General features: G+C 37.9%; 1 protein-coding gene across 3 annotated transcripts in view; it reads right to left on the bottom strand.

The window, feature by feature from the left end:
* Nucleotides 1-21,980, bottom strand: part of Fnbp1l (formin binding protein 1 like) — a 77,193-nt gene that overhangs the window by 39,846 nt on the left and 15,367 nt on the right. For all 3 annotated transcript variants that reach the window (XM_021645001.2, XM_021645002.2, XM_021645003.2), the window contains exon 2: nucleotides 3,907-4,022. In XM_021645001.2, the coding sequence (XP_021500676.1) occupies nucleotides 3,907-4,022 (116 nt within the window). The remainder of the gene's footprint in view (nucleotides 1-3,906; nucleotides 4,023-21,980) is intronic.

Here is a 21,980-nt window from a genome sequence, read left to right as displayed (position 1 = left end):
CTGCTTTATCTTCAGCATATCAAGAACATACCAAGCATGGATGTGTGCTGTGCATCTTAGTATAGCAACTGCACAGTCCACTCAGAAAATGTTGGCAACGTGTCATTACTGTTGTGTGATAAGCCTAACAAGGAGGCTTTCAAGGGACTACAGATCTTCTAAAGGAGTATTTTTCAAGTAAGTTAAAAATAGAAAAGAAAAATAATTATCTGTTCAATTTATTCTGAGGAACAAACTGACACTACAGACTTAAGTATTAGGTTTTCCAGATAAGTTCTGCTAAGATATTTGATCATTTGTTTACCTTTTTAAATGTCAGCTCAGTGCTTAAGTGTCTATTTAATAGAAATGAGGCCCTGGGTTGACTCCCAGAAAAGAGTAAAGGGTTGAATAAAAGATATACACTGACATTATGAGCAATCAAACTAATTTTTTTTTCAGTTTAATGTTTAAACAATGAGGCCCCAAAAATAGTAAAAATTTCACCATGAAGACACTCAACCTGACAGGTTTGAACTTATTTTCTTTCTTAAAAGGTTGCATGTTTTACATACTAAGTTCTGTTTAGATCATTTAATCTAAATATATAAAATATATAATAAATAATAAGCAGGAATATGACTTGCAGTTCTTATAAAAGTAGAATTATTAGGTCTGAAATTACTAGAAAAATGACAAGAGTTTACTTAATCATTCCACAACAATACAAGGCTGAAACCTACTATAGGCAGATATTCTTTAACTGCTAAAGATACAACAGTTGGTAATGGAAATCAAACTTGTAAAGATTAAATGGGACTGGAGTTTAATCACACTGAACATTACACAATCTAGTTGTCAGAAATCCAATTAGCTTAGTACAGTTAAACTAAAGGACAGCCATCTCTTTAGGTACAACAGAGCAAAGAAAGATTAAATAGAGCTCCAAAAACAGAAACATGAGGCAATAATCAAAACAAAGAACAGCTACAGCTAAATGAGACCCAACTACACATATCAAGATGAAGTTACAAGATATAGAAAAAAGGTTCCCGAAGTGCTGTATCGTTTCTTCTCGTAAGGCATCAAGAGAAAACAGTTAACCGTATTGACGAGAAAATTGAAGGGAAAAATCAGAGAAAACTAAACTAATATACCATATTTGTAATTTATGAGGTTATAGAGACCAAAGTAAACAGTACTTACTCAAATCTTCATAATAAAAAAGTACTTTTTTTTTAGCTAATCTTTAAAATTTTTTTTTAATTTATTACAATTTATTCATTTTGTATCCCAGCTGTAGCCCCCTCCCTCATTTCCTCCCAATCCTGCCCTCCCTCCCTCTTCTCCCTGCCCCTTCCCCAGTCCACTGATAGGGGAGGTCCTCCTCCCCTTCGCTCTGACCCTAGCATATCAGGTCTCATCAGGACTGGCTTAATTGTCTTCCTCTGCCCCCTGGTAAGGCTGCCCCCCTCAGGGAGAGGTGATCAAAGAGCCAGCCACTGAGTTCATGTTAGAGACAGTCCCTGTTCCCATTACTAGAGCACCCACTTGGAGACTGAGCTGCCATGGGCTACATCTGTGCAGCGATTCTAGGTTATCTCCATGCATGGTGCTTGTTTGGAGAATCAGTTTCAGAAAAGATCCCTGTGCAAAGATTTTTTGGTTCTATTGCTCTCCTTGTGGCATTCCTGTCCCCTCCAGGTCTATCTCCCCTTTCTTTCATAAAGATTCCCTGCACTCTGCCCAAAGTTTGGCTATGAGTCTCAGCATTTGCTTTAATACCCTGCTGGGCAGAGTCTTTCAGAGGCCCTCTGTGAAGAGGCTCCTGGCTTGTTCCTTGTTTTCACTCTCTTCCGATGTCTATTCCATTTGCCTTTCTGAGAAGATTGAACATCTTACCCAGGGTCCTCCTCCTTGATTAGCAAGAAGTACTTTCAAAATGAACTTTAAAACCTCAAGCACCTATAGCACCACAAATCTGTCCCTTAGACAATCAGGCTTGAAATGCAGCTGCTTTTTATGAACCTTCATTAATGAGAAAAACATTTTCTTAAAAGGAAGGATTTCTAAACTGTTTGCCCCTTTTACCTCAACCTTATGGAAAAATACATAGCCAAAACTAAATTTATAAATTATGTAATTTCCTTTTCCCCCTTTCTGACAGGGTCTCACTATGAAGACTCACAATGATCCACCTTCCTCTACCAGGTGCTTGGATTAAAAGCATGCACCATCATTCTAGGATATCCAGTTTATATTTTCATCAAATTTCTATAATTATTACTATGCTATATTTACATGGATCAGGTAGTTGGAAAAATGTGTTACTCAGTTTTGGGATAATTTACTAATATATGCAACAAAGTCTTTACAAATACAAAAATGTACTATGGCTATGTGGTCTGGTGGAGGGAAATCAACAGAGAAGTAGTAAATCTCTTAATGGTGAGATACAATGTAATGCAATACCCAAGAGCTCACATTCAGCAGCAACAGGTAAATGCAACTAGTTCTGCCTTAACTTTCTACCTCTGTTCCCAGAATTTGGGAGGCAAAGGCAGGTGGATCTCTGTGAGTTTGAGGCTAGTGTGGGCCTGAGTGAGTTCCAAGAAAACCAAGGCTACACATGGATACCCTGTCTAGTGTAGGGATTATATTCTTGAATTAAGCAGAAAGGAATAACATCATTCAGTGACTCAATCCAGGTAGAGATATGCACTGAGGCAAAGTGGGTGACTAGAGACTGACAGTAACTACTGGATTTCCACAGGATCAGTTCTATACAGGTAATGTGGCATTGTAATCCCACTGGACTACATAAAAGGCAGGGAGAAAAGCATATAGAAAGCAACAAGTTAAAGAACAGCAGCTGGTCCCTTGCAATAAATTAAATTAATTTTTACTTTCAAAAAATCAGTACAAAAATGGGCTCCTTAGGTTCTTATGGGTTTAAACAGAATGCGATGTTAATGGCAGAATCTGATAAAAGAATGTTAAGTGTGGAAGTTTACCCTAAAAACAGGCTACATAAACTAACAGCCTGATAGCAGTGATGTATATGATACCAAACTCCAGTACAAGTAGAGAGCCATGAATTACCAAAGGTCATAAGATTCTAAGTTAGATGGAAATAATATTTATTCATTCATTCAATGTATGCTTACTCAGCTAAGTTATCTGGCTTGGCATGGAGATACAAATGCACATAATATAGTATAATATAGTATAGGAAGTCAAAGAGATTTCTGCTCTAAGAAAAAACTAGTTGATAGGCTCCTTGCTTTCCAGTATCCTAAACTTCAAGTTCTTCAAACTTCAAGCATTATTTTTATAAAGCTGTGATAAACTAATAATTTTACTATTTTAACAAAATCTTAAGATTAATTTCATCAAATTTGAGATTTAAAAATTTCCCTTCATATTTCAAAAATAAATATTTTAACATGTACAAAGAAGCTGAGTTCAGCACAAATTCTATTTCCAAGACTTGGAAATTCTCAAGTTCAGTGCATTACAAAGAATTCTAAAATCAATAAATATCAGCAAACAGTGAAAATGTAAAGCACTGAATCATACCCCAGGTCTTGTTTGATTGGTCACTGAACCATTTTATTCAAATGCTTAAAGGTGGAAAGGGGCTAAGGAAGTCAGAAGGCTCTGGCTGCTTAGACAGGTTCCCCCTTTGCTCTGAGATTTAAAAATTTTAAATGTCTTTCTGCAATCAAAGTGGCATGATGTAGCTAGTCAATATTCCCCATGGTACAAGGCAATGATTTAACTAAATTAACCACTAGCTCTCTAATTAAAACCAATCTGGATAAAAAGCACAAGGTTTAACCTGCATAACACTATTCTTTTTTTTTAATATTAACCTGTTTAAATATGTAACTTTATTTCTAAAAAGTGAAAAGTAAATCAACTTACCTCAATTGTTTCGCATAGTTCTGTTCAATTTCAATCCTCTCTTTAACAAACTTGGCATATCTTTCCAAGAAGTCAATTCCCCATTGTGTATGCTTATCTAAGCTATCGAACTGATCCTAGAAAAGGAAAGCAAGAACAGGCTGAACACGCTTAAAATTGTATCCACAAATATTTTAACCAGTTTCTGATATCGGTACAGAAGCAATTAAGTATAAGGTATAAAGAGAAAACCCTGGCCCCTCCCACGTTTTCCTCTATCAGAAGGATAAATATAGAGGAAACCTTTGGTGTACAACTGTAATTCTTCCCTGGGTGACCCTTTCCAGATTTTGGTCTTGACAAGCCTCCACAACTGCATCAACTAATAATCTAAAAGAAATCCTCTAGGGTACAGTTACCACTCCTACTATTCTGTGCACGGAGGGCTAGCGCCAGGCTCATAAAGCAAAGCAGCAGAGCTCGAAGACTGTAGAATAGAGCACACACGCCCTGTGTCAAGAACCAGAAGGTGGAAGCAGAGGAAACAACTGTAAAGACAGGCTTAGGAAATCAAAGAAATGGAACAGAAAAGAAAATGGAGAGAAAGGTTGTCCTTTGGGAGGACAAAGCCACCAAGCTACAGGAAATAACAAACAAGCTCATCATTTGCTCCTAATTTCCTATGGGCCACACATAATAAGCAGATGGATGAAGAGAGAACACACTCAGAGGCGTGCTGAGGAACTGCCCAATGTTCTCACAAGGGCTCTCCCCTCATGACCTGAACATTGGTTCACACCTTGACTTCTGTCACTGTCTATGACCTCAAGAAAGTAGTTTCTAATCCTGTCCTTTTCATTCAACTTTCTTATTAATCCACTCACTACGAAACTCTTATTCTCACTGTTATTCCCAGTTCCTAATTGCCCATGACCTTTGCTTATAGTCTAAGTTCTGTCAATAAAAGAATTTTACTCATTATCATAGGAAAAGGTAAAGTTAATAAAGCAAGTAAAAAAAGTTTAAAATAAAATCTCTCTTTGTATACATATATGTATGTATTCTGCTGATTCTGTTTCTCTGGGGAACACTGAGGAAAACTTTACTCACGTTAAAACAAACAGAACTTGGCAGTTACTGCTCTGGCCTAAGGTCCTCCACAGGGTCCAAAAAGACCAAAGCAAAATGGATTTGCTCATGCTGAAATTCCCTGCCCACCATGCCCAAACCAAGTTACAGGAAACAGAAAGAAAAGAGAGGCTGATAGCCTCTAAGCAGGCTAGTTCTAACCTGCACAGCTGTTTAAGCAACCTCCACAAGGAAAGTAACACTTAAACATCAAACTGCCTTTTGCTCCATTCTGCCTTCTCAGCCCTTCTTTGTCTATAGGACTAGCATACTCCTTATATTTTATGGGATGACGTGTTGCCCAAATACAGACGTGTAAATCATGTCGATTATAATCTTTAACTTTTTAATTTTGTCTTTCGACATACTTGCTTCCAATAAATGATACAGTATCTGTAGGTAACATAGATAAGCGATAGATACATTTTCAAACACTCATTATCAAAATGCTTTCTCTCTAATTCAGATGTCTTTAAAAAAAAGCAACTAATCACTAACCATTAAAATTCCCTTTATCTCTTGATGATATAACATTTCTCAAAATTACATATTACATGAGTATTTAACTGACAACTACTTATTTTAAAAGGGTACAACTTTAAAGTATCCAAGAGATAAATATTGCGTTTATGAAAAACAGATTTTCAAGAGCACCTCCCAATTCCTCTTGGTAGCACTGAAAACAGTTTGTTTTCCATACACTATGAAAGTGTGATTTTTTATGAGGTTACAATACACTTCAGTGATCTATGGACTTCGCTCATTCATTTTCTCCTTACCTATAAACAATGAAGTGAATAAATTTTAACTTCCTTTTTAAAACTCCGTTAAAGCACAGGGCTAGTGGCAAAATGCAAAATTTCCAGTCAAACACTGCTTTACTGGTAGCTAAGGTAGTTTTTTTTTTAATAGAACATTGTTTTTGTTAAAGTCATTTATTATTGAGAATAAATGTTCAACACATTTTTCTTTAATGGATCACCAAAAAAAAAAAAACCTCTAAATATACTTTAAATATACTTGCACATGGAAACAGAATCTAACAGACATTATAACCTGAGAAATATTAAAAGTATCTTACTTTAATCAAATGACGTGGTCAACACTGTGATACATTTTGTTAGTGTTGAAAATAAAAAATGAAAATGAAACATTCCTCTCAGAGCAGCTATTTTGGAGGCAGAGGCAGAAGAACCACTTGGGCCAGGAATTCTTTAGAGGTGTTTTCTTTCCTTCTTTCTTTCTTTCTTTCTTTCTTTCTTTCTTTCTTTCTTTTCTTTCCTTCCTTCCTTTTCTTTTTTTTCTTTCTTTTCCTTCCTTCCTTCCTTCCGATTTATTTATTACTTATACAGTATTCTGCCTGCATGTATGCCTGCACATCAGAAGAGGGCACCAGATCTCACTATAGGTGGTTATGAGCCACCATGTAGTTGCTGGGAATTGAATTCAGGACCTTTGGAAGAACTGCCAGAGCTCTTAACCTCTGAGCCATCTCTCCAGCCCCCTAGAGGTGTTTTCTTTCTTCTTTTTTCTACCACAAACACTTATTTCTGTTAAAGCAGATTATAAATTCTCATCAGGACAAATATATGTATGTATATACAACTTATATTTGATTGTAAGGCCAATGCTCAAAAGTAAAAATGGGATGGGATCGCATGCCATTACCCGAGGTCAAGAAGCTGCAACTGGCATGGATGTTCTGTTCCCAGCGGGGCTGAAGGGGACACAGACACACAGAACACATAAAACCAGAATCCTCATCCCTGTAAAACTTACGGGAACAAGACTTCAAGGACAGAACCTACTAAGACCCACACTACAAACCAACACAACAGCCTGCATTCCCTTCTTTGGAGAGGATGTCATTGCCACCTTAATGCTGAAGTATAACATAAGGCAACAGCAATGATACATGAAAGATACACACATTCTAGAGGTGTTTTCTATGCAGCTTCTAACAGTATTTAGCTTGTTGTCATGCTGCTTATGTCTGTTATACATATCTGTATCTGTAACAGAAGAGCAAGCAAGAAATGCTTATTGGGTCTCTGTCCTCAGTTCTTAGCACAGCTTCTAAAACCATTAGAATTCTCTGAGTGACAAAGACATGCTTCCTTGTTGATCTTCACAAAAGGGAACTCGTGATCTTTAAACTCCGTACTCCCTTTGAACCACATTTGACTTTAAGCTAGTGAAGTGAACTGATTTGGATTATTTACCAAAGGAACTTTCATCTTCCTTATGAGAAGAAGGATTAGAGACTGATTTTGATAACCAATGCCTTAATCAAGGATGGTTACTTATCTCATGGAACTTCCATTAAAAAAAAAAAAAAAAAAACACTAAACAATGTGTTTACAGAGCTTCTTGGTTAGTGCCATGTGCCACAAAGGTCTTACTTGCATTTGAGCCCTTCTGGGCCTTACCTTATGCTGTTTACCTGCATGTATCATCAAGTAATAGTTCAAGTGTTTTCTGAGTTCTGTGAGCCATTTCAGCAAACTGCGACACCTGAGAGGTTATAGGAATACCTGACTTAGAGTCAAGTCTTTAGAAGTACCAGAGGTCCAGGAGAGCATCTCATGTGGGGTCAGTCCTATAACAGTAAGCCCTTAAACTTTATGAGGTCTTTATTAAAAACAAAAACGATTTTTTTTCTCAAAATATAATAAAATGACAAGCATTAACTTGGTCATTTCTCATTGTCTACCTATGCTCAATGTATTAAATTTAACCTAATCTCTTTAATCTAAGACATTGATGTCAATTCGTGTTTTACATGAGTAGTTTTAGACAATAAGAATTCTACGGTTTCCTGATTCACTCAGTAGATCAGCTTCTTTGCTCTTAGGATTCCTGCTTTAAATAATGTACCATGCTTGTTTGCTCTGTAGTAAGTTATTATTCCCATACCAAAGAGTTTCCCCAGGATTCGGGAGGCTGATGCAAGACAATCAGCTATAACTGAGGCCACAATGAATTCAAATCCAGTCGGGGTATATGCTAAGAACTCGTCTCAACAAACAAAACTGTTTATTCTTATTTTCTTGAATACTCAAAGGCATTCACAGTGGGGTGAATGTAGCCTTGGGCTTTTATGTGCAAGCATCAGCTTTCCCCTCGGTCATGCGACCTTGGAACCTGCCTGATCTAACCAAACTTCAGAAGCATCAGCTTTCTAAAAGGTATTTTGAGTTGTTTATCATTTAAAAAACTTAAAAAATAGAAGTTTTAAAACTCAACTAATCAGACTATTGAGAAAACAAATTTCATTATTAATGGTTAGACTACAAGCTAAAAATCTTTTAAAATATAACTTTCTTTTATAAGGTTTTACAGTTTGTAAGATTTATTTCTGTTATTTTTAATTAGGAGTGTGTGTGCATGTGAGTACAGATGCCCATGGAAGCTAGCAGCATCGAATCCCCTAGAACTGGATGGACTTAATAGGCATTACGCCCCTCGACATGTGTGCTGAGAATAAAACATACTCTTAACCACTGAGCAATCTCTCTAGCCTGTATTTATTAATTTTTAACAAAAATGTCGTATGTATATAGTTTTAATTTGTTTGTTTTCAAAGAGTCACATATAGCTCAAGTAAGCCCCACACTCACTGTGTAGTTGAGGATGATTTTGAATTTCTAATCCTATGTCTACCTTCAGAGCACTAAGATTACAGGTGTGTATCACCATGCCCATACGGTGACACACACCATCCAGGGCTTCATGCTTGCTTGGCAAGCACCTACCAACCGAGCTTTATTCCTAACCATACAATTTTTAATTGTTAATGTTAGTACTGGAGAGTTGGACCCATGACTAAAGGAAGATCAAGAGTTCAAGACCAGCTACATAGTGAGTTCAAGATCTGCCCTGGACTAAATGGCAAACTCTGTTTCAAAAATACCTGTAAGGCTGATTCTAAGTGAAACAGACTTTGTGTTATAAACATTGGAAGAGTAAGATAGGAGTTAGAAGGAAAAACAGTTTGGAGAACAAATCTTGAGACAGAAACATTCTAACTATGCTATATCCATATTATAAAGGTTTTCGTCTACCTCAAACAGTAAATCTACAAATTGAAAATCTTAAAAAATAAAGTTAATATATTTAATGCAAAAAGCATTCTTTACTTTTATGTCAAATCTCACACAACTCACTGATTAGCAACATCTTGATCCTCTAATAGACACATTAATTGCAATAAATTAGAAAATAAAATCTATAATCCTAGCACTTGGGAAGACAATACAGAATAATTACAATGGGTTCAAGGCCAGCCCCAAGTATATAAGGAATACCAGGCCAGCCAGGCCTACAAATAACAAGACCTGTCTTGGGAGGTTGTTGGTGGTGTATGAACATGTGACGAGAGAAGCAGAAATCATAAATATAAATATTTGGTAAATAAATGCTCATTTTAAATTATTTAATTTAACTAATTATTTTACTTAAATCACCTTTAAGCAGAACCAAAACTACACTGGTTGGTTGACTGATGTTGGAAACTGGGTCTCACAATCCTTCTGCCTCAACATTCTCAGAGTTGGGATTATAAGCATGCCCTACACCAAATCTAGCTCAAAATAGTATCAATTACAAAGTCGGTCTATTTATTTTACATCTAAAACCATTAGACAATGAAGGCTATTTGTTGTTATAAGTATTCTATCAAATAATTTCTTTTCATAATTTACATACTTAGGGAATCCAGAGACATGCTAAAACCAGAAGAGATGACAGAATGAACTTCATCTGAAACTTTAGCACATGAAAAGCACTTACGTGAATAATCATGTTTGCAAATTATTTTAGGATTTACAAAGTTTTTGCACACATTACTAGATGCCACTTACAAAGTCTTCTTTAGAAATATGGTATTTCACAAGTGTGGACATCAAGTTTCTAAAATTGAGAAATTCATCCAGTATTAAATCATTTCCTTTCTACTACAAGTTATCAATTGTTATTTGATTAAGGTTAGTTAGTAGATAACATGTTAGTCTACAGTGGTCCATATCTCTCATTTCGATGCACGATCACACATCTTCCTACTCTGCGCTTGCAAATACACTTGGGAAAAGAACAGAGACAAACTAAACAATGGATAAAGCCACTCTGAAAATATCAAGTTAGAAATAAGAATACCGGGCTGATGAGGGGGTTCAGCAGGTAAAGGTGTTTGACATGAAACCTGACCACTTGAGTTTGATCCCCAGAACCCATATGGTGAAAGGAAAGAACTGTCTTCTGAAAGTTGTCTTCTGACTTCCACAGAAAACCATAGCACTCACATGCCCACCCACAAACACACATATAAATGTAATAATACAAGAAAATTTAAAATATTGCATCAAAGTGGGCAATTTATCATCACTCCCATTCTTCCTGTCTTTAGCACATCTCTCATTCCACATTACTAGTTGAGTCCAACTTCTTTGCTCTCTGCCTTAACCATTCTCTCTTCCTTTCAAATACATTTTCCACACCACAGCTTCAGTGAAGTGAATTTCTCCATTAGTGGTGTGGCCTAAATTAATCTTATATTAAATTCAAGAAAGCTCTTCTTCTTCGTGTTATTTCTTTTTAACTTTCTGAAATATTTCAAGTTAGTTTTTTCACCTCAGAATAAGAGGAAAATATTCTAAGAGCTAGAATCAGCATCAACTTAAATGTCTCACACTATACATTGTAACTCAAATTATGTTTGTTGCTCCAATAATCTACTATAATATGTACTAGCTCATAAATATATCTATTTAATCTACATTCATCTTAAATATAATTTGTATAAAATACCTGTTACAAAATGTTACCATTCTTCCAGAAGTCACTTTTAAATATGCAATTCTTGTTTTCATAATTACTTTGATACAGCCTTGCATCCAAATGAAGTCCTAATAAAGTACTCTGGTAAAGTAACCAAGGGACACCACCATTTAAAGAAGACTTTTTGACTGAAGAGCTGAATAATGACGCTGCTGCCCTAGTTTAGACTTACTTTATGGCTCTGATCTGTCTGCCAGAGTTCCTCCAGCACTTCTGAATACCAAACTACTACTAAAGACATCTGAAAAGACCTAACACAACTGACTTTTCTCCTAACTCCTATGGACTCCAGATTTTCTTTTCGCTTCTGTCTCATGGAACTAAGAAGCAAATAGGCCTCAGAATCAATAACATCTACCCACAAAGAAAACTGAAAAGTAACGTTCTTTTGTATAATAACTTAATTATTTTGATGTTTAAGGTAAAATTAGAAGTTGCATATTTGGACAACTCAATTTTTTCTGATATGTATTGTTTTTTTTTTCATTTTTTATTTTTCTTATGTTTATTAACTTTGTATCCCAGCTGTAGCCCCCTCCTTCATTCCCTCCCAAATCCACCTTCCCTCCCACATCTCCTCCCTGCCGCTCTCTCAGTCCACTGATAGGGAAGGTGCTCCTCCCCTTCCATCTGAACCTACTTTATCAGGTCTCTTCAGGACTGGCTGTAATGTCCTCCTCTGTGGCCTAGCAAGGCTGTTCCTCCCTCAGGTGGGGTAGGGGTGGTCAAAGAGCCAGCCATTGAGTTCATGTCAGAAATAATCCCTGTTCCCCTTACTAGAGCACTTGGATACTGAGCTACCATGGGCTACATCTAAGCAGGGGTTCTAGGTTATACCCATACATGGTCCTTAGTTGGAGAAATAGTCTCATGAAAGACCCCTATGCCCAGATATATTTGGTCCTTGTGGAGCTCTTGTCCTCTCCAGGTCTTACTAACTCCCCCTTCTTTCATATGATTCCCTGCACTCTGCCCAAGGTTTGGTTATGAGTCTCAGCATCTGCTTTGATACACTGCTAGGTAGAGTCTTCCAGAGGCCCTCTACGGTAGGCTCCTGTCCTGTTACTTGTTTTCTCCTATGTCCAATGCACATCCCATTTGTCTTTCTAAGTGAGGATTGATTATCTTACCCCGGGTCCTTGAAACTCAAAATTTTCAACTCAACTTTATATTAAACTTACAGTGACTTCAAAAGCAATATAAATTATCCCTACCACAATTTCATTCAGCTACTCAGCAATTCATTCTCGTGGTTATTTCCACTGTAGTTAACAATACTATAGCATGACCTCCTTCTCCACACCTACATGGCATTCAAGAGTCTAATTTAGATGGCTTGTCTTTTTTTCTGTCTCCCTCAAAACTTTAGTCCAGCAATTTTTGAATCCGCAGAAGCTAATACTAATGTATTATTACTATACTTTATTCCCCCTGTCTTCCATCTCCACACATGCCATCATAATCACTTCTTGAAAATATTTCTCATTGTCCTTGCCACTGTCAAATTTTAACACTGATCTTATATTCAGTTTTTTATCAACCCTTCCTCATGCTACTGTAGAAAGGTAAAGACAAAGAATCATGCTAACTGGTCAAACTTTTGAAATTTCTGTCTGCTAAACTCATGAAAGACCCCTATGCCCAGATATATTTGGTCCTTGTGGAGCTCTTGTCCTCTCCAGGTCTTACTAACTCTGCACTCTGTGTGGACATCAAGTTTCTAAAATTGTGAAATTCATACAGTATTAAATCATTTCCTTTCTACTACAAGTTATCAATTGTTATTTGATTAAGGTTAGTTAGTAGATAACATGTTAGTCTACAGTGGTCCATATCTCTCATTTCGATGCACGATCACACATCTTCCTACTCTGCGCTTGCAAATACACTTGGGAAAAGAACAGAGACAAACTAAACAATGGATAAAGCCACTCTGAAAACATCAAGTTAGAAATAATGTTAGATAATAATCAAGTTAGAAATGGATGTCTTTAATGGTACTTAACTTGAGCCCATCAGTATCCCATTATCCTCGCCAACTATCTCATACTTTCTTCACTTATGTTAAATTTAAACCACCTCCAACCATTTCACTCACAGTCAACAACTTTACTTCCTATTTCAAAAAAAAAAAAAAGAAAAATCAAAGATTCTATTCTGAAGTAGGATAGAAAGGTGGGAGTTAGGGAAATTAACATGCATTTTGAAGATTACCTACACAGAGACACAGTATTCCTTTTATATGCAGTTATTTAGCAGTGACTCATGCTTGAGAACTAAGTACACGTGTGGGCACACTCACAAATATGAATTTCACAAGAAACTGCATTTACAGTAAAAAAGTGTCTTAATCTCTTATGCAATTTTTTGTGACCCACAAATCCTATTCAAGTCGCTGTGCAAGCAGTCCTATAATTTCACTTACCAAAGGTGGGAGGATCTTATAACCCTCTGAAGCATAACTTGAAAGTCACCAAAACTTAAGATTCACTATCTCTTGTGGATCCCAGACCCACTTGGGGTGTCTTATCATTTCCTTGATTGCTTCTCTTTATAATACTCCCTGTTACTTAAACATATGTTAATCTCTCTTCCAAATAAACTCAACTCTTTTCATACAGGCTTGTCCTAAAATCCTTTTCTGCAGCAAAGTCAAGAAGCTCTGCTTCATCTGAGCAGAGGTCTCTGAAAAGAACTCATACTGGTGCTGGTTATAGCATGAAGCCGTGTCAAGCTCCTGCCTCATTCTGTTTTAAGGCAGGGATGCTCTATGTTGTAGCCTTTACGCAGTGTTCTGGACTCGCTTTGTAAACCAGGCTGGTCTCGAACTCAGAGATCCATCTGCCTCTGTCTCCTTGAGTGCTGGGATTACAGGAGTACGCCTGGCCATTTGCCTCATTTTAGTGGCATTCTAACACTTTTTATCACAAATACAAACACCTATATGCTTCCTGTTTGCCTCTTTGGATCAGCTGTCTGCCCACATTCCCTGTCTTTTGCTTACCTGGAAACTAGTGCAGTCTCAAGTTCAGCTGTTAAAACATTTAAGTCCCTAGGCTACATATACTTGGTTTACTCCAGAGAAAGCAAGAAACTCATTAAGTTAGCTACAACTGGAAAGACCAGGAAGGAAAAATAGCTGCTGCTGAAATGAAGTTATACAAGGGTCAGAATGCCAATCATGTATCTTTATCTTTTCTACCCCCAAACCCCAGGTTTCACTGAGTAACTGAAAACAAAAAACAAAAAACAAACAAAAAAACCATAAGAAAATTCTGAGCATAAACCTGATGTGCTCCAACATAGGCTTTTAAATAAGCCATTCTGACTTTGACTTATTTATTGAGTTCATTCTGGAAACTGAACTCAGTACCTGTGGAAGAGCTGACAGTGCTCTTAAAACAGAAGACCCTGAGCGTGAAGTTGATCTGGAGAGGTTATGGGAAGCAGCAGGGCAGTGAGGAATAGTAAGAGTTTGCATATTCTTTTTTTTCCCCAAAGATTTATTATGTATAGAGTGCTCTGCCTCAAAGTATGCCTGCATGCCAGAAGAAAGCATCAGATCTCATTATAGATGGTTGTGAGCCACCATGTGGTTTCTGGGAATTGAACTCTGGACCTCTAGAGGAGAAGACAGTGTTCTCAAACACTGAGCCATCTCTCCAGCCCTGAGTTTACATATTTGTGTGTGTGTCTGGATGTGTGTACATATACATGTGTGGATATACATGTAGAGGGGGAAGGCCAACTCCAGGTATCATTCCTTGGGCATCTTCCATGTCCTTTGAAACAGGTTCTCTCATTTGCCAGGAGTTCATGGATCAGGCCAGACTGACTGGCCTATGAGCTCCAGGGGTCCTCTTGCTCTGCCACTCTTATCACTAGAATTATAAGCACATGCCTAGTATATTTGCATGGGTTCTGGGAATCAAACTCATGTCTTTATGCTTACAATGCAAGCACTTTACCAACTGAGCTTATCCCCAGATCCAAGTTTGTCTATATTCTGAGGGTAGTGTAAATAAAGCTTTCTGATGCTGGCTGTGGGTTATTACAGAAAACCATCCATTTTGATGCCCCATTAACTAGAAGGATGAACTTACTGTTTACTAAAATAGAAGAGTAGGGGGAGTTCTGCTTTTAGAAACTTTGTGATGTCCTTAAGATATGGACACATTGAAAAGGTAGCTGAACACTTATGTCTGGATTTAAAAAGCAATAGTTCCAAAGATATGTGGCAAAACATAACCCTAGGTACAATCTCCATTAAGCTCTACTGGCCACCTTGCATTTGAACACTCAACTATGGGCTGTTCCCAGCCAAATGACCTATGCATAGCTTTGTCTCTTCAGTGCTGGGATTATGGATATACGCTACTACACCAAGGTCACACAATCTATTGCAAATACTGTGTTCCCACTTAGTCCAGTGCCATTTACTAGTCTTGATCGCTGAATTTTAGATTCCATAGCTACAAAACTACAGCAACTACATGGCCTTAAAGAGAAAAAAATTTAATTTAAATTTAAAATGCATTTAACATAGAACTTGGCACTGGTATCTATCATTAATTCATTTAATTTAAAGGAAAGAGTGATAAGCTTGGCATTAGACATAAAATGTAAGCAAAAACAGCGTGAAATGGAGCACTATTAATCAAATAACTAAGTTTACTAGCTAATATCTCCAGAATGTGTGCAATACTAATAGTTAACAATAGTTAAAGGTCAGATTTGTGCATGAGATTTCAAACTCATACGAGAGTTGGATCTTTTATCTTCTAGCAAACCCAATACATGTTTTGTGTTTTCACATAATTTAAACTACATTATTATCACAACATACTATTATAATAGTTTCACAGCCAAGCTGTATTGGTATACTCCCAGCACTTAGGAGGCTGGGGCAAGAGGATTGGTAATTCGAGGCCATTTTGAACTACAGAGTGAAACTGACTCCAAAAATGGAGGTGGAGCTAGGGAGATGGTTCACTATTTTGTGAGCCTTAAAGCCCCATCTGGAAACCACATACAAAGCAAAGCAGGTTTGACACGGAATGTGCTTCAATTCCAGGAAAGGCAAGATGGGAAGTGGGCACAGGCAGATCCAACAAAGATGGCTGGTCTGCTCATCTAGCCTACCTGGCAAAGTTCTAGGCTAATGAGAGAGACCCTGTTTCATGCAAAAGGTGGAAAAACTTGAAGAATGACACCTGAGATTGTCCTCTGACCACCACATGCGCATACATGTACACACCCACACATGAAATAAAATAAAAATGTATGAAACTCTCAAAAACTCTCATTGTGCTAAAGCAACCTCAGGACACATTGGCCCCTACTTTAATTACTGAATTACTTCTTTCCTAAAGAAAACATTTTGTAGATTCTCTTCGGTATAATGAATCACCAGCCCACTCTTCTTTTTGCGTCCCTGAACACAAACACTGCAGTGCAAGGACAGTATGAAGTCATTGCAAGGCAGGCAGTTTGGTGGGTGGGCAGCGTAGACGAGCCACTAGATAAAAGGACGCCTCCAACCACTACCCTGCAGGTCCGCACACTATTCAGAATTTACAGACAGGTTATTTCTGGGTTTGCCCAATATTTCAGCCCACTGCTGACCCTGAGTAACTGAAATTGCAGAAAATAAACCACACACAATAAAAGACTACTGAATCATTTCGCTGGAGCTGACACTTTACCTTGAGACCAGAGAACATAATCAGTGAACAAAGAAGCCAAGAGCAGAACTGGTTTCATGTGTGCGCTTTGTATCTTTAACATGAACACTCCCCAGAACAGTGCTAGCTTCCTTCTTTCTGAAAGTTCCTCTTTGATTTCTTGGCATTCTTGTTGGGTTTATTTTTCACTCTGGCCTGACTTTCCCTTTTCCCTTTACAAGAGATTTCTTAATCTCCGTGGTAAGTGCAAAATAAGTATAAAATCTAATCATAGGACTTTAATGGCTAGAAAGGATTTTAAATATCAGACTGTTTGTAGATAAGGAAACTAAAGCATAGAAACTATTTGCTCAAGGTAACAGAGCTAATAGAACTGACTCAAAGATCTGTGAGTCTTAATTTTCCATTTTCTTGCTTCAACTTAGTTCACTTAGTTAAATAAATATTTTTAAGCTACATTTATTATTTAGAAGTCAAATAGGCTTCCTGGTGCTAATCTAACCTGAAGTGATACTTAGCTCTTACTATATTCTTGGGAATAATTCCAAGGAGTGACCTCATGCTACTCTTACTATATAATTATGGTTAAGTGCTGAGATAATTTAGTTCCATCCATATATGCTGCTACTTTTTGGAAGAAGCAGACAATACTTTATGCTATGCCTTCTTTCAGTAGGTCTTACATTTACAATTAAGAAATTATCACTGATGGATTATATCACAGGGGATATGTATGCAAGTATTTATATCTGATGAAGATGTTAGGTAGGTCAGAACGAGTAAGCTGAGAAGTTATCAAAAAGGGACTGACCTTTCTCTCCACACCCCATCCCAGCCGAAGAACTCCAATCAGCTTTTAGGCTCATTTGGAGAAGGCACTTTCCTTCTGGTTAAATACGGCCATTTTCCTAGTTACTTATGTCATTTCTGTGACAAAACACCCGATGAGAGCAATTTAAAGGTTTGAGAGTATAGTCCATTATGGTAGGGGAAGCACTGTGCAAGAACATGAGGCAGCTGACCATATTAAACCTACTGTCAGGAAGCAGAGCGGTGGAGATGGTGCTCCACCCTCTCCTTCCATTCAGCTGAAAACCCAAACAACAGAATGGCACTGCCTACATTAGAGCAGGTCAGTTAAGCCTTGGGGAAATACACCCTTGTAGTCACATGCACAGGTGTTTACATGGTAATTCTAAATACGAATCAGTTGACAAGATTAACAATCACATCTATTTTATTTCTTTTTTATATTCCGTTATTTTAACCTACTTACTGTTAACACGTGTTTTTTTGTTGTTGTTTTTGTTTTTTTTTTTTGGTACAAAGAATGGGACCTGAGTTTTACCTCTGGCCCTGAGTAAACACATAATATTCTAAAATGCCCAAAAGATTATTCTCAGATTCAAAAATATACTATTGTTCCCTCCCTTAGAAGTTAATTCAAATGAGCCTGTCAATCACCCGATGAGGAACCTGTCCTCAGAAAAACTGTATATTCCAGAAGTTTAAAGAAACAAAATATACCTGAAGACATACTGAGAATAACTATCCCCTTAATGACACCAGACCTAGAGAAGTCCCCCCCTTGATTCAGTTGCTAACACAGCTGAACATTCCACTGACCAAAATCCTAAACTGCTTGCCCTGATATGCGGACCCACCTCTTCTCTCATTATCTTGCTCCTGCCCTTCCCTCTCCACCCCTGCCATGCAATTGCTGTGGACCTCCATTACTATACCCAACTACTCTCTCAGCCTCTAACTCAAAAGCATGATTCTGTCTCGTTATTCATCTGCCTCCTTTGAGAACCTGCACATATCTCCAGTCTGCCTACCCTGTCAAGGTTTTTTGTTTTGTTTCCTTTAAAATCAATAAACCACCCTCAAGTATCCCTTTGGGTCCATTTTTAATATCTATCACACTAAGAATCCACAAACACAATTCGGTGTTCCCTTGGAACATCTTCATAATCCTTAAACAGAAACATATCCATGTTTTAGCCAATATTTTCCTCTCCTTTCATATTTTATTAAAAGCCTTATTTTTATTTCATGTGTATGGGTGTTTGCCCACATGTGTATCACATGCATGCAGTGCCTGAGGAAGCCCAAAGAAAGTGTCAGATTTCCTGGACTTGGAGTTGCAGACAGTTGCAAGCTGTCACATGTGCTAGGAATCCTCTAAGAGTGATAGAGCACGTGCTCTTAACTCCAAGCCTTCTCTCCAGCCCTATTTTCCATTTCTTTTAGGACCTAACAAGATTGCAATAATGGCTGACGGCATCAAGTGAAAGCAGCAAATTCTCTTGCACAGCAATGAACTAAGCAGCCCTGGTTCCTGTCACCATGTTTTACAGAAGCTCTGATGGGAGTTTTTTGCTGTAAGACTATCATCCTTTTTTCTGCCCCTCCTGCCTGAAAAACGAGTGTGCTTAGCAGTCATGCAGAAGTTCAAGCTTGAAGCTAACCAATAAAGAAAAGATGTACAGGCTTCAACTTTATGCTAATCAAAAGAATGAGTTTAAGGACCGAGAACTCTTATCAGGCCCTGAACAAATGGGAGGATCTTACATCTCACAAAAGCCCAAATTCTTTTCTATCAAAAATGGAGTATTGCCAGGCATGGTGGCATATTCCTTTAATCCCAGCACTTAAGAGGCAGAAGCAGGCAGTTCTCTGAGTTTGAGGCCAGCCTGGACTACACAGTGAGGCCCTGCATACAAAATATAGCTTGCAATCTGGTAAGTAGCTGCTGGTGGCTTTTACTCCAATTGTGGGGGAGGGGGAGTAATGATTGTCCTGCATTAATTAGAAGATTTGAAAGATAGCCACTAAGTTTATTATGTGGAAACTTGCTTAAGAGATTTAATAAACTGCTTCCCTAAAATTAGGAGGTTTTAAGATTAAAGGACCCTGAGAAAACCCAACTTGTAAGAGGACTCCTATCGCCATCAATAAGAAAATGTAGACATCTCAAGAGAAGTACATGTTAATGCATAAAGTGGGGAGGAATTTGAATACTAGTTAGTGGCATTATTTTGGAAGGGCATTGAAATTTCAGGTAGTGGGGCACAGCTAGAGAAGTATAGCTCTTGAGACACACCTGACATGTTTTTCCTTTTCCATCCTCACTACTGTGGGGTAAAGAGCAGTGGTGCTCTGCCCAACTGGGATGAGTAACCTTGAACAGAACTCTCTGAAAACATTAGGCAAAGCAAGCCTTTCTTCCTTTGTTTCTGTCAAATAGTTTAACTATAGTGACAACAAAATAACTAGTACACAGGGGTACTCTCAGTTGTTCTTTGCGACATGGTTTAAAAGGATGCATGCATAAGGCTATTTACTCCTCCTCATGAAAGTTCTCAATAAACCTCTGCATTGCCCATTTTCATCTGGTAAGTTAGATTCTATTTTCCCCAGGAAAACTGAATCAATCTATAGATAACCACACTATTATGGCTTGGACTTTACATGTTCACAAGGCCCATATGCTGAAGGCTTGGGTGCCAGCATCTGACACTAACAGGAGGTGGAAGAACCTTTACGAGGTGGAACCTCAGAGAGTGTTGAGGGCAAGTGACCCTGGAGGGAATATTGTGGCTCTAGTTCCTTCCTTCTTGTTCTTTTTTCTGTGACCACATGGGGCCAGGAGCTTTGCTCCACCAGCATTCCCTACCATGATACACTCACTCACTACCTGGCCAGAGGCCGTCTACCTGTGTGCTAAACCTCTAAACTTCATTCTCCTTTTGATTTATCTCAGATATTGTCACTAATGTGGAAGACTAATACACACTTCTTTCTGTCATTAAGCTACCTCTACTCAGAATTACTTGGCTCTTAAGATCAATTCTTTCAAGACTGGAATATGGCTGAGTGGGCAAAGTGCTTACTTTAAAGCATGAGGACCTGAGTTCAGATTCCCACCAACCATGTAAAGCCAGGCATTGAGGCCTGTGACTCTAATGCAAGAGCTAGGGGAAGAGGCAGATACTTAAGAGTTCACTGGCAAGCCAAGCCAAAAGGACGAGCTCTAGGTTCAATGAGAGACTCTGTCTCAAAGCGGAGGGTGGGATGGGGTGATGGGGAGCGGTGAAGTAGAGGACACTGACTTCTGGCCTCCACACCAGCATGTGCACGCGCGCGCGCGCGCGCGCGCACACACACACACACACACACACACCAACATCCCCACTCAGAATCCCTTTTAATTGTGCACTGGATCTCTTGTCTTTTTTTCTTCTCTAGTACATTGTTTTAGAGATTATTTCCTCTCCTGTACTATCATCTTCCCTTTCCTCTAGATCTTTCTCATTCACAAACAGACTTATGATATCTGTAAAACTGCACTCTTTATTCTCTAGCTCCATTTTTCTGCCTCCTTTATTAGCAACTTTCTCCAATGAGTTATCTTTCTGTACTCACTCTTTTTATACCTTGCATTTACTCTTTTCTTACCCCTAAATGCTTTTGTGTCTATCTGGCAGTTTGAATGAGAATGTCTCCCATAGGCCCATACATTTCAATACTAGATGGAAGTGTTTGTAAGCATTGGAAGGTGTGGCCTTGTGGGAGATATGTAACTAGAGGCAGGCTCTGAGGGTTCAAAAGATCAGCATCATTCCCAGTGTGATCTCTCTACCTCCTGCTTGTGGTTTGAGATGTGAGCTAAAGTAAGGTAGCAAGAATAGCTGAGACATCATGGACTTTAACCATTTGGAACTATAAAGTCAATTAAGCACTTTCTTTTATAAGCTTTCTCAGTAATGGTGTTTTATCACAGCAACAGAAAAGTAACTGATACAGTGTAGTTAATACAAAAAGATCATCTCCTAAATAACAAATATGTAATCAAAATAAAGACATTAACACTGATACAATCCTACCACTTAATTATCAGATCCATTCAAGTTTTACCAACTCGACTAGTAATACCTTTTATAGGAAAAAAAGAAAAACCAGATCTAGACTGTCAAGGTTACTGTCATACTTAAGTCTTCAATTTGAAATTGTTCTCGTCTTTCCTAACTCTCATGTCCTTCACATTTCTGAAGTTTGCAAGATATTTTTGTAAAACAGCCATTAACTTCAGGTTGTCTAAATCTTCCATATAACCCTGACTATGTTTCTTGGGCCACAAACACCCGCATCTTTGCATCCAATGAGGTGGCATATGATTTCATCCATCCTACTACTTGTAAAGCTAAGTGAATACTAGACTAAGATGTCATCTTAAGATGCCTTAAAAAAAAATTCCATCATTCTTTAAGTACATTCTTCCTGAAATAAAAATCATTTTAGGTTCAGCTTGCATTTTTCCTGCACTAACTTGTCATCAACTATATCTCAAAACAAAAAGTCCCATTTTCTTTCAGTGACTAAAGGGAGTCAGATGCCAAAATTTTAATGCTACATTTGCTCACTGCTATTTGAGGTGTCTCATTT

This window comes from Meriones unguiculatus, chromosome 10 (assembly GCF_030254825.1).
Source record: "Meriones unguiculatus strain TT.TT164.6M chromosome 10, Bangor_MerUng_6.1, whole genome shotgun sequence".
NCBI classification, from domain to species: Eukaryota; Metazoa; Chordata; class Mammalia; order Rodentia; family Muridae; genus Meriones; species Meriones unguiculatus.
This window is presented reverse-complemented; position numbering and strand designations above follow the sequence as displayed.